This window comes from Sorex fumeus, unplaced genomic scaffold, assembly GCF_029834395.1.
Source record: "Sorex fumeus unplaced genomic scaffold, SorFum_2.1 ptg000003l, whole genome shotgun sequence".
Lineage (NCBI taxonomy): Eukaryota > Metazoa > Chordata > Mammalia > Eulipotyphla > Soricidae > Sorex > Sorex fumeus.
Window position 1 is genome coordinate 40,408,954 of NW_026606060.1, and position 11,004 is coordinate 40,419,957.

At 41.6% G+C, this 11,004-nt stretch overlaps 1 protein-coding gene and 1 pseudogene across 1 annotated transcript; one reads left to right on the plus strand and one right to left on the minus strand.

The window, feature by feature from the left end:
* Window positions 1-8,457: 8,457 nt before the first annotated feature.
* Window positions 8,458-8,576, minus strand: LOC130029020 (uncharacterized; annotated as a pseudogene).
* A 1,381-nt stretch (window positions 8,577-9,957) lies between these two features.
* LOC130027337 (60S ribosomal protein L23a-like) lies at window positions 9,958-10,466 on the plus strand. The gene has a single exon (XM_056118011.1). It carries the CDS (start codon window positions 9,958-9,960, stop codon window positions 10,426-10,428), a length of 471 nt encoding a protein of 156 aa, XP_055973986.1. The 3' UTR covers window positions 10,429-10,466.
* Window positions 10,467-11,004: the final 538 nt, after the last annotated feature.

Consider the following 11,004-nt stretch of genomic DNA (forward strand, 5'->3'; position numbering starts at 1 on the left):
TAACCTGGGCCCTGTGCATGCCAGATGTTCTCTAGTCTACATCCTTGGTCCTGATTCAGAGAAATATAATTTGTTTTTGTTTTTGTCTTGGGCCACATCTGGTGATGCTCAGGGCTAATTTAAAGCTCTGCTTTCAGGGATAACTCCTGGTAGGGTGCAGGGGACATATGGAGTGCTGAGGATCAACCCCAGGTCAGCCATGTGCAAGGCAAGTGCTATCTCTCCAGGTCCAAGGAAATATTTATAAAGCACTGTTTTTTGACTTATCATGGATATAGGTAAAAAAGAGATAGTAATGCTTTGTGATTAAGGACACCATCATTCTGGAGCCTCTCAGCTCTGTGAACCACTAATTGTGTGATTTTAGGCAAGTTAATCTACCTCTCTGTGCCTCATTTTTCTCAACAATAAAATGTGGGACTAACACATGGTGGTGTAAAATTTAAATCACTTAGTAAGTGTTCACATATCTTGACTTTCTTTACATTCCTGAAAAGGACCTAAGAACAACGTAAGTGTCACATTGAATAATCAATACACTCAGATAATTTTGTTTTGTTTTACTGCCTAATAAGACTATAGCTAATGCACAATAGTTGTTCATTAAACACTTTTTATAGGGGCCACTTTCCCCAGTGCTTGATACCAAAAATCAAACTCAGAGAATGGGAAGTAATGGGTAAACAGGCATCAGGTCTTATTACACTAATGATATGGGTGAGTAATAAAGCCATATATCTAAAACATACACAACACTGAAAACATGAGATCTAAGCTGAAGCCATGCAACTTTGTAACGCCAAGTTGATAGGAGTATGGGGTGGGGGTTGGGAATAGGGATAGAATATGGGAACACTGGTGGAGGAAGTTAACACTGGTGGTAAAATTGGTGTTGAAATATTATGTGCCAAAACTTAACTATCAGCAACTTTGTAAATCACAGTTCTTTAATTGAAAAGGGAAAAGAAGAATCAAACTCAGAGCCTCACACAAGCTAAACTAATACTCTACCACTACATTTATATGTAGATATATATAGATATAGATATGCACTGTAGCACTGTCCTCCCATTGTTCATAATTTGCTCAAGTGGGCACCAGTAACGCCTCTATTGTGAGACTTGTTGTTACGGTTTTCGGCATATCGAATACGCCATGGGGAGCTTGCCAGTCGGAATACTCTTGGTAGCCTGCCTACACTCTTCGAGAGGGACGGAGGAATCGAACCCGGGTAGGCCTCGAGCAAGGAAAACACCCTACCCACTGTGTTATCGCTCCAGTCCATAGATATAGATATAGACAAAGATATTTCCTAGCTCAATACACATTTTTGAATAAAAAGTAAATGAGTGAAAATAAATAAATAATAGTGAAAAACTAGATGAATAAGGACAAGTCCTCAGCACTATTCAGCTTTTTTTCTTTTTTTTTTTTTTTTAGATTCTCAAGCAGATTGATTGAATCAGAAATTCTGGGGGTGGGAAACCACCATTAATAGTTTTAATACAGCTGTTTATTAATTACAAGGGTAGAACAATTTGAGCATCTCTCCCTTAACTCATTCTCAGTTGTGAGTTTTTAGCGCCCAGGTTGACTTATAAAATTTCCTTACTTCTGTTACTCAGAGGCTCCTGATCTCCTCACTCTTGACAAAGGGCTAATCTTCACAGTTTCCCTCCTACGTTACAGTTTATAGGTCTCTTCCTATTATTCCAATGTCAGGGGACCATGTATTCTCACTCTCATTGACTGCCTCCATTCAGAGCTGCCCTATTTTGCACCTCTGATACTGTGCTCTCAATGAGATCAAATGCCTGTCCACTCTCCACTAGAAAGTGAACTCCCCACAGGCAGGACTATTTACCTGTGCAGTCTTGCTGTAAAGAAAGGCCCACCTGGGGTCTGGAAAGAAAAGTTCAGGCCATGGTCAGTACTTCATAAATTCCATGGAATGGCGAGGTAGGACCATTGCCTGGACCTGGAAGAATACCAAATACCTACATAAGTACCAAAAGAGTGGACATTTTGTGAGAGGCACAGGGAACAAAAATAAAATTATGGGTGCAGCAGTATTTTATTCTTGCTAGAACTTTGTAGGAATCGTCATCAGTAAATCTTAACACATATGCAAGTTACCGATGCACTGTGACTACATCATGCCAAAATTCCTCAATTTGAAGATAAAATATGAGATTTGGACACACTTTATAGAGTGTAAAAAGCAACAAAGGTGCTGCCTACAGAAAAAAAAGAACATAAGAGAGTTAAATCCACCCCAGAGAAAGCATTTTATTTCAATAAAGAGACGCAACTGCAACTCCGCTTGTTTTTCAGCATCTACAACTACAAAATTGAGATGATAATAATGATACCTTTCCTCATAGGCTTGCTGCAACAATTAAATGGGCTAGTAATTATGATGAGCATATAACAGTATCGGAAATAAAGCATGCACACACAATGAATTGCTATTTTTAATAGCGTATTCAAAATGTTTATGCCTGCAGCTTTCAGTCAAGAAAGGAAAAGAATTATGTCTTTGGAAAAGAGGGAAATTGGAAACTTATTGAGTGGGTGCCGGGCATTTTTCTTACACTTTATAGAGAGAATTGGAATGTTACATTCTCGTTCTGCATGACTCTGCAAAACTATGAAGTGGGGGAGACGAGAATAATGAGCCAGTACAGGAACTAGGGACATTCCCCCAACCTAGCTCCATCCTCATCACCATTTTGTCCCAAAGTATTGCTGGGTGTGACTTTGGCAGTTCCTAGCGCTGCAAAGGTGGTGCCAATGATCCCAGCACCTGAGGGCCCAAACAGCACAGCATCCTCAGGGCCTCGCATTGAACCACTGACCTGACTGCTGAGAATCTCAGGGAGTGACCCCCTTCCCCCCTACCCCCCGGGCAACACCTGGAAGCCCCTCACACCACCGCCTCAAATCTATGAGATAGGTAATTGTGTGCCCGTTTAATATATAAAGGCATAGACACTGCCACCATGTGTCCCTTTGGTTCACTTGAGACTCCTTCCACAGGACTCGACCAACCCATTTTCTTTCAGGAAAGTCCTCAGTGTTCACAGAAACCATTGACTTCATGGACCCACCCCCATTACCCTGTGCCAAAGGTCAGCAGAGCTGTTCAGTCCTGCTAATGGTATTGTCATCAATCTGCTGGGGAGGCTTGAAAAATCAAAGACTTCTTAAAAATCACCCTTCGGGTCCCTTGTTGCCAGGGAAACTGATCTCAGTTCCTTAGACTTTACCTCACAGGCATTATTTATTCCCCAGCCTTAAATCACTGTCTGTCTCTAGTCCTGACTGTTAGAGGGGTCTGAAGGGCCGCCTGTGTGGGCCTGCGGTCCGTTGGTTTCTCCTTCTTTTCTCCCTGCTTCCTTCTAACACCCTGATTAACATCACCACGGGTTTGTCTCCGAAAAATAAATTGAATGTCATTACTAATCACCTTCATTTTCTGTTTTCTACGGACGATCAGTCTTTAAATTATTAAAGTGTAGCTTATATTCACGATCACGATCATCCTGTTGTTCGTCGATTTCTTCAAGCAGGCACCAGTAATGTCTCCTTCTTCCTAGCCCTGAGATTTTAAAAGAGCCATATTCAATGCTCTTTCAGGGCTAGGAGAATGAGACCCATCATTGTTACTGGTATTTGGCATATTGAGTACGACACAGGAAGTTTGCCAGACTCTGCCGTGTGGGCAGGATACTTTTGGTAGCCTGCCAGGTTCTCCAAAGTTAGAATGAGATAATAAGATGTCAGGAGCTGGGTTTTATAGTCTCTGCGTCTTCGCCATTGATGGGACCAACCTGGTGCTGGCAGCAGCTGGTGGGTGTGACGCCTACCTACTGAAAGATGGGGGGTCTGGGTGGAGAAGGCCCACTCCCAATCCGAGTAGGCTTGGAGACCTCAGCCCGGGACCTGCAGGGACCATATGAAATGCCAGGGACCAAACTCAGGTCAGCCGCATGCAAATACTATCACTCCGGGACCCTATAATCTTGACTTTTCCACAATATCACATAGGACGTAAGGACAATCTGGCTGCGACATCTGTCACCCCATTGATTTGGCTAATCTTGGCTTGCTTGCAAGTGACCTGTTCTTCCTCTCTGTTCTGTGTCTGAGACTTCCAAAGCTTTCAAGCTCAGTCAAAGAGTTGGCCTCCCCGCAACAGAGACAGACTGAACTAGGGTGTATGATATAGTTGCATTCTTGTACTAAAAACTCCATGTAAACGCTCAAGATTCAGAATGGCACATATATCATGTGCAAGTTTTGGAGTTGAGAAACCTTTCCTTAGGTGTTAAAATTCACTCTGATTCTTACATATATCATAGCTACTTCCTTCTCAGTGAATTCTTATCTTTGGAATGGACTACTATTATTACTTCATCACCAGCTGAAGAGCATCAAAGTTACTTCCAGTTTGGAATACTTACCATAAAGCCGCTATAAACATTTACATATTGATGTTTGTGTGAAACTAAGCTTTCACTTTTTTGGGAGAAACACCTAGAAGTGTTTATTGCATCTTATGGTGAGTACATTTTAACTATAATTAGAAATTGCCAAACTGTTTTCTAATGTGGTTGAGCCCATTTCACATTCCCATCAGCAGCAGAGGAGAGTTCCAGTAACTCTGCATCTTCACCAGTATAAGTATTGCCAGTTTTACTGTATTGTGTTGTGTTGTGTTGTGTCAGATTTTTATTCACTTTAGATGTGTATAACATTTCATTGTGGTTTTAATTTCCATGTTTTCTAATGATATTGAACATCTTTTTATACATTTATTGGGTATTTGTATCTTTTAAATTTTCTTTTCAAGAGGCCAGAGAGATAGTATGTGTCTTGCCTTGCATGTGACCAACCCAGTTCATCGCCCAGCATCATATATAATATAATCCTCCAAACACCATCAAGAGTGGTCCCTAAGAACAGAGCCACTAGTAAGTCATGAGAACCACCAAGTGTCTTCCTCATCCCCCATGTAATGTTTCTTTTCATGAAATTTGTCTATTCTTTAACATTTTTGCTTCAATCTGGGAGTTATATATTCTGGATACATACATAAGTGATTAAGTAATAAATCACATATCAACTTTCTGTTCCTTTTTTGCCCTCCTTCAAGACTACATTTGACCTTTCTGAAATGAAAGTAAAAATGATCCTTAGCTTATAGCCACCAAGCACAATATTTATGGAAATATTTGCAGAAAAATATCAGGGAAAGGCCTTGGCTGTACAGGAACCCAGAGTTTTCCACTCTGTGGATGATATTGCTTACAAATACAAATTAAGCAAGAGGAGTCTGTGGTAAGAGGGAAGAAAAATATAAACACAAAAATTTTCTAAGTGGCCCAAACCTGTATAGAAAGATTCAGTCTAGTGGCTGTTTCAGTTTGAGAGTGTGGAGGAAATGCCCTTTTCTTCTGCCCTTTATCTTAACAGCAAGGATTAGCCTCTGGCTCCCTCATTTGCATACTTGCAGGACCCTTCAGACTAATTGGATACCTGAGGCAGAAGCAGAAAAAGTCAAGAGATGGGGGTCATGGGGAAGGAGAGAGTACATGTAGAATGCAAGAAAAATACAAACACTACCAAAGGAATTTGGTGTATGTTGATGAATGACTTTCTCTATACAACATCATTTGGTCTCCTAGTGTTTTTTGATCAACAGAAAGATTTTTAATAGGAAAGGCTTAGAGGTGATAACCTATTGGGAATTCCAGTAGGACCAGAGAGGCCTGAAGCTATGTACAGTTCTTCACAAAGGTTGATAAATAGCAATTATCTATATCAAAGAAGGGACAAAGGCAAAGCTTCCAGCCATTAAAAACGTTCTTAGGAAGCTGGTGAACCTAACTCCCTACCTGTTTCCATTACTCATCTTTCTCAAAGGAGAGAGAGAATATATAAAGGGGAGGGAGATAGATATTCATTTGCTTTCAATTAATAAAACAATCAAAACAATCCTAGAATTTCTGATTCTGCAGCATTTCCTTGACCTGGTGCTTTTATAAAGCTCTCATAGCAAGAGACAAGAGAAAGGACAACATATACTGGCTTAACTTTTCTATGGTAAGCTATTAATAAGTAGTCAATTATTTTTCTTTTCTATTTTGAGGGCTGGGAGGGGCAGGTAGGGTAGAATGGGTCACATCCAGCAGTGTTCAGGGCTTACTCCTGGGTCTTTGCTCAGAGATCACTCCTGGAAAGGCTCAGGAAACTATATGTGGTGCCAGGGATCAAACCCAGGTTAATTGCATGCAAGGCAAGCACCCTACCCGCTGTACTCTTTCTGACCCATGCAGTCAACTATTTTCAATTCCTTTCTCTTTTGTTGAAATAGACTATAAAACGTAAAATGCAGAAGTTCTAATTCCTATTGGCGTAGAGGATATATATATATGCATATTTCTTAAGCTCTCCACTTCCTCAGTTTACTCCTGTACTTTGGATTTAGTAGGCCCTTAATTCTCAGTATTACAAAAATCTGTTCCACGTCATGCTACCCTGTCTAATCCACATGGTACTGAAAGTCCATCATCATGGATCATCAGTTATAATGAGAAGCAGATTAACCCAGGGGCAAGCCTCTGGATGATTTGCCAAAAGTACAGTTGACAAAGTCTTCATCAGTCAGTACTGATATAAATACCATCCTTCTCAGTGGATCATTTGCAATGTCTTTCAGAGCTAAATCAGTACTCTAATTGCAACATCAGTGATGGGCCCAGCACAGTGATGAGAGGGGTAAAGATATGAGGATGTTCTCAGCTGACGCTATTTATATATGCCACGTGGTCTTTAGTCTTCTGGTAGGGAGGAGATGGCAAGAGGCAGAAAGTTGACTGAACTGAATTCATCCATCCCCCTTCGAACCAATCTTCAGTACAGGAAATTCTAAATACTGCCTTTGTAAGAGGGGGAAAAAACGCAAATCCCATGAGAATGCAATCTACCCAAATACTAGTTGGTATTTCATTGCTGCTATCCTTTTTACTGTGTGAGTTTCAGGTTTTAGGTGATTGTGGTAGAGTACAGTCAAGTTTTACAGTCTCATAAATTAAATTATCAGTGCTGTAGATTCTTATAAAGGTGAAAAACAAAAGTTGTAGATTAGAAATTTGAATAGGGGGGTGTGGGGCTTGGGCCATATTCAGCTGTGCTCAAGGGCTTATTCTTGGCTCTGTGCTCAGGGGTCACTTCTGGCCATGCATGCAAGGTAAACTAGCATCTTATATGCTTTCTATCTCTCCAGCCCTCATGAGACTCTGTTTAAAGGAAGAATGAGGAGTTTTTAAAACTCTTTACAGGGACTAGAGAGATAATATAGTGGGCAAGGCACTTGTCTTGCACCCAGCAACCCAAGACTCACCAGAAGTGACTCCTGCCACAGAGCACTGAGTAAACCCTAAACACAGTTGGATGTGGGGAAAAAGCATGGGAGATTAAGTTGCTTGCCATGCATCTGGCTGCTCAGGCTTCAGTCCCTGGAACCTCAAGTTCCCTGAGCACTATTGGGAACAACCCCTAAGCACAGAGCAGGGAAGAAGCCTCGAGCACTGCTAGATGCGATTCCAAACCCAAAACTAAATAAATAATAAGGTTGCCAAATTCAAATATAGAGTCAGATCTCAATTTTTTTTAAGTGTATGTATGCATTGAAAGGCTAAAATACTGCTCATAAGAGTGTTGATAGCAATTACCTTTAGAACCAGGAGTAGCCCCATCTCCACAACTAATCTCCAAAAGAACATAACGCTGCCTCATTTTTCCTGGTAGACAAATCCAGGCTGAGAACTCTGGAACCTTCTTAGAAGGGTATCGGACTGATTCCTATTTCTGCCAGAAGGCACATCAGCCCGAAATCACACCTAACAGCCCAGTTCCACAACTAAACCTCATCAAACTGCCAAGCCACCAAATTGCCCCAGGCTGATAGCTCCTGGAGAATATGGTCATGCGTAACCAGTCGCAAGACACTGATGAATTTCATAGTATTGTCAGTTCAGGAAAATTATAGCAAGTCTGATAGTTGCATAGAAGCCCACCAAACTCAATGAGCCTAAGCAACAGCACAGGAGGCGCAGCTAGCACTAACCAGTGCAGCAGATCCTAAGACAATGACTTTAACACCACCTTTGAGACTTATCACAAATTGACTCTTAGTGATCTAAGTTTTGATAACTCCATTTGCAAAAGAACTGTAACAAACAAAATGAAGTAAATTTGCTTGTGCCTACAAGGGAGTAGCCTGGGGTGGTGGATGGGAGGAAGGCCACACTGGTGGTGGGATTGGTGTTGGAACATTTAATGTCTGAAACAACTGTATTATGAACAACTTGGTAAATCATGGTAATATAGTTTATTTAACAAAGCAGAAGTAACTTTATTTTTCTTTTATGTTATTCCAATTTCAAGTTCAGTCTACAGCACCTGGTATTCCCAGGCGGTCTCCCATCCAAGTACTAACCAGCCCCGACCCTACTTAGCTTCCAAGATCAGACGAGATCGGGCACGTTCAGGGTGGTATCACCCCTCTCGGAGAGCCCAGCAAGCTACTGAGAGTATCTCGCCTGCACAGCAAAGCCTGGCAAGGTACCCGTGAGGTATTCAATATGCCAAACACAGTAACAACAAGTCTCAAAATGGAGACATTATTGGGCCCGTTCAAGCAAATTGATAAACATGGGAGGACAGTGTTTGTGACAGTGTTATTCCAACTGAATTATTTATATATATCAAAAACTAAGTGTACCTTTCTCTATATTGAGAAAATATACAAACGTTTCCTGTTTTTTAAAATATAAGAACGCCCCCCCACCCCTAAAAAATAAATAAATAAATAAATAAGAACCCATGCAATCCTTTATAGAAATTCAGTGGGAAGAAAGAAAGAAAGAAAGAAAGAAAGAAAGGTTTATAAAAAAAAATTTAGATAAGCTTTAAAATCTAGCTATGGGGCCTAAGCAGTAGTGCAGCAGGTAGGGCATTTGCCTCACATGTGGCCAAACCAGGTTTGATGCCTGGCATCCCATATGGGCCCCCAAGCCTACCTTGAGAACGGAGCCAGGAGTAAGTCCTGAGTACCACCAAGTGGGGCCCCCCAAAAAAAGTTAGCAATGAAAATATCCAATGAAAATATGCTGACAAGATCAAATTTCAAAGGAAAAAAGCCCAATATCATTAACCAAATGAGTTACATTATATCCATCACTGTATCACTGTATCACTGTCATCCTGTTGTTCATCGATTGCCTTGAGCAGGCCCCAATAGCGTCTCCTTTGTCCTAGCCCTGAGATTTTAAAAAGTGCCACATTTGAGGAGAATGAGACCCATCATTGTTACTGGTTTTTGGCATATTGAATACCATGGGGAGTTTGCCAGACTCTGCCATGTGGGCAGGATACTTTTGGTAGCCTGCCAGGTTCTCCAGAGTAAGAACTAGATAATAAGATGTCATGCGGCTGCCTTTGCAGCTGCTTGCTTCTGGGAGCAGGGTTTTATACTCTCTGGGTCTTGGCCATTGATGGGATTACATGGCGCCGGGGTAGTTGGTGGGCAATGCCTACATACTGGAAGATGGGGGATCTGGGTGGAGGAGGCCCCAGTTCCAATCTGAGCAGTCTTGGAGATCTACACCCAGGGTCCCGCACACCTGGGTTCCTCTGCCGGTTCCTTCATGTGTGAGGCTCATCCGAACGTGTGGAGAGTGGTCTTACGCATGGCTGTGGCTGGAACCAGAGGTCTTCAGCAGCCGGGGCTCTGCTCGGGGTGGGGAGGGAAACTCTACCCACCCTCCTCCATAAAATTAACATTTTATAATTATAAACATAGTCTCAAAAAAACCCTAAATGATATGGAAATATGTACACCCTATACTAATTGGTGAGAAAATAAGTTACAGAACACTTATTACGAAGATGGCGCTAAAGGCCAAGAAGGAAGCTCCTGCCCCTCCCAAAGTTGAAGCCAAAGTCAAAGCTTTGAAGGCCAAGAAAGCAGTGCTGAAAGGTGTCCACAGCCAGAAAAAGAAAAAGATTTGCATATCACCCACCTTCAGAAGACCCAAAACACTGTGGCTGAGAAGGCAACTCAAATACCCTCGGAAGAGCACCCCCAGGAGAAGCAAGCTTAACCATTATGCCATCATCAAGTTTCCTCTGACTACTGAGTCAGCCATGAAGAAAACAGAAGATAACAACACACGTGTGTGCATTGTGGATATCAAGGCCAACAAGCATCAGATTAAACAGGCTATGAAGAAGCTCTATGACATTGATGTAGCCAAGGTAAACACCCTGATTAGGCCTGATGGAGAGAAAAAGGCATATGTTAGGCTGGCTCCTGATTATGACACCTTGGATGTTGCCAACAAAATTGGGATCATCTAAACAGACCAGCTGGCTAATCCTAAATACAATTTCTTTTCCACCATACAAAAAAAAGTTACAGAACAATAAATCATTGTACTACACTATTTTATTAGTTGAAATTATATACGTTTATGCCTAGAAAACAATGTAAAAGATTAACAAAAAGTGAATGGAGACCTGGGTATAGTCTGTGGCATAATGCTTACCTTGCATGTGTGAGACAAAAGGAAAACGTCTGGGGGAAGAGAGATAGTGCAGTAGGTAAAACATTTACCTTGCAAGTAGTTGGCCCTCATTTGATCTACAACTCTGTATATGGTCCTTCAAGAGATTCCAGGAATGATTCCTTAGCACAGACCCAGGAGTAAGCCCTCAGCACTGCTAGATGTGATCTAAAAAAACAGAAACTAAAATAAACAAATAATATGGGCTGAAGAGGTATTTTGGGGGTTTATGTGTTTGCCTTGCACACAGCAGACCCCAGTTCAATCCCTGGAACCACATATGGTTTCCCAAACCCCACCAGGAGTGATCTCTGAACACTGAGAGTAACTCCTTACAAGAGTAACTGCTTTGGGGGTGTGGACCCAAAAC

Coding starts and splice junctions, on each gene's coding strand:
- LOC130027337 (XM_056118011.1), top strand. CDS start 9,958: ATGGCGCTAAAGGCCAAGAAGGAAGCTCCTGCCCCTCCCAAAGTTGAA.